The following is a 2,500-nucleotide window of genomic DNA, read 5'->3' as shown; positions in this document are numbered from 1 at the left end:
GCAGCACTACTGTAGAGGTTGTGTGTCACTGCCATCTTTAGTTGTGAGGAATGTTTCACTATTTTCTGACTTGTTATAGCCCGAATGATTGAGGAAAAAATTGTCAGATAAATTGATAATAATTGACAATAATTGTTAGCGTTGTCTAGCATCCCTAGAGAGCTTATCATTTGCAGGTTTGTGGAAGGCTGAAGCCTGAAATATTAGTCATTTAAATAAGAATTCCAATTGAGTGACAGAAGGATAGATAATTGTAGATATATAATCATAATCTGTGAAGGTCCTGCCAAAGTAATGCAATAATGTTTCTTAAATAGTTATTTAATAGTTTAATTATTTCTGGGGGGTTTTCAGAACAGATAAGGCATGGTTATGACCCAAAAAGGAATCCATTTATCTTAAAGTCCCCGGGAGTAGAAAGTTAATGTGATTTTAGCATCTTTCAAATTAGTCTAATGGCTCAAGTTTTTGATTTAGAAAAAGGAGACATCCTATTAAAAACTGGTGTTATTGTTGCTTCATGGCCATTTATTCAGTATCCCCAGTTTGGATTAGTGAGGGGGTAGGAGGTCTAAGTACTCCTCAAATGAAGAGTACTTGGACCTCAACTTGCCTGCTGTTCCCTACTCTGTCACTCAAAATGATTACAGTGCTGAGTGTTAGACCTAATAATGTCTTTAGTTCTTAGTTTTTAAGTAATGATAAACTGATTGTTTTCTAATAAAAAAAAGAACATATTGACGGCCAATCAAATATGGAATGATGTGGGATTTCCCTGTAGCAGTCTGATGCTGAGGGTGTTCCTGGATGCATTATGTTTCCTCCTGACTCCCAGGACATGGATGGAAACCTGCTGGACTCATGGGAAGGAGTTCGGGTGCAGTGCCTGTGGTGTCTGAGTGACGGCCGGACCGTCCTTGCATCCGACACCCACCAACGCATTCGTGGATACAACTTTGAGGACCTGACCGACAAAAACATGTAAGTCACCACCATGACTGGGCGGAGGAACCTCAACACCGTCTTTTTCTGCTCTTTGTCTGCACATAATGTAACCAAACCTTCATTTTGGATTTCACTCCAGCCTCTAAAGCCAGACAGGGGTGACGTTATAAAGCAGTGATTGCCAACCTAATTGACTTGTGATCGATTCATCAATACAGAAAGCAAATCAGACATGACATTGGTTTTCATGGCCTTTACATGCACGTAAAAAACAAATCATATCATATGTGTATGAAAAAGGCAGAGTGAAGCACTGAACTCCAGCACCCAAAAATGAGCCGACAAGCGTTCATCACATTGCACAACTTAACAAAACTGGAATGAAAAAAAATAACTTGGTCACTGCTAGGGATGTCAATAATGAATCAATTAACATAAAAATGAACCACTTCAAAATATATTAACTGATAATAGCAAAGACGAGGGACGTCTGGTGTTACCGTTGCAGAAAATCTTGTGTAGATTTGCTGTAGTTGTGTGGTTATACAGCAAAAGCAACACACAGTGTTAAGGCACTGGGTGGAGTCTCTTACCTTTGAATGAGATTGAGTTACATGTAGAGGTGGATCGGAACATAAACTTCAGGGTTCGGTATGTACCTCGGTTTTGTGGTTAAGGTTAGGTATGTTTTCAGTACAGCAGAGAAAACATAATTACTAATAATAGTAAAGAATCAATTGTTTTCCCATTTATTACAAATGTAAACATTCAACAGAGGCTCATTGTCCATAAATAATAACATATTGTCATTAAGAAATAATAAATATCTCAATATCTGTAGTAAAAATGTAATGCTCCATCGTAAAGCTGTTGATAATTCCTGAACTGCAGCTTGCAGTCATTTATACAGGGCAGACATAACAGACACAGACGCATTGTATCGGGTTCAAGCGCTTTGACCATAATGTGGTTTGCATAAATGCAGTTGCTTTGGCTCGCTCTGAATCTGCAGTTGGAGGCTGCCTGAATGCTGTCTGGAGCAGGTGCTGACTTCCAGTCTGTTTTTGTTTCGTTCTGTTCAGCGACACATTCGGGTGATGCCGTCGTAAATGTAATGTTTGAAGGGTATCCACAGATATATCAGACTTCATTTGAAATGCTTGAGTAACCGGGCTAAGATGATTTTTACATAGGCTAAGCATTACCCCAAAAGCCCCCAATAGCCCATGAACTAAGGAATAGTAATCTTACATTATTCATTGGGCATCAACATGAATTATTATTAGTTATCCTCAAATGGACAGCGCTGTTTGTTGTGTGGAGAGGGTGCATGTTGACAGTCTCAACAAAGCCAGGTCTTTTATTTTATATGTTGGCATCGGCTACAGTCTATTTATTTGTTTGTTAATAGGCCTGAAATAAGTGAGCACATTTGTTTTTATGTGCTATAGCTGTAATTTATTTGAAGTGATTATTGTACATTTTGTAGGCGTTTTTGTATGTGTGTGTGTGTGTGTGTGTGTGTGTATATATATGTGTGTGTGTGTGTATATAT

The 2,500-nt window shown here is 38.5% G+C and overlaps 1 protein-coding gene across 1 annotated transcript in view; it reads left to right on the top strand.

Moving 5' to 3' along the window:
• The window catches only part of LOC116379499 (WD repeat-containing protein 26-like), a 3,355-nt gene extending 982 nt beyond the window's left edge, over positions 1-2,373 (top strand). The window contains exon 2 of the mRNA XM_031841453.1: positions 836-2,373. Within this exon, the coding sequence (XP_031697313.1) occupies positions 836-985 (150 nt within the window). The 3' untranslated portion in view covers positions 986-2,373. The remainder of the gene's footprint in view (positions 1-835) is intronic.
• The last annotated feature ends 127 nt before the right edge of the window (positions 2,374-2,500 follow it).

This window comes from Anarrhichthys ocellatus, unplaced genomic scaffold (assembly GCF_004355925.1).
Source record: "Anarrhichthys ocellatus isolate YVR2014 unplaced genomic scaffold, GSC_Weel_1.0 scaffold4458, whole genome shotgun sequence".
Classification (NCBI taxonomy): Eukaryota; Metazoa; Chordata; class Actinopteri; order Perciformes; family Anarhichadidae; genus Anarrhichthys; species Anarrhichthys ocellatus.
This window is presented reverse-complemented; position numbering and strand designations above follow the sequence as displayed.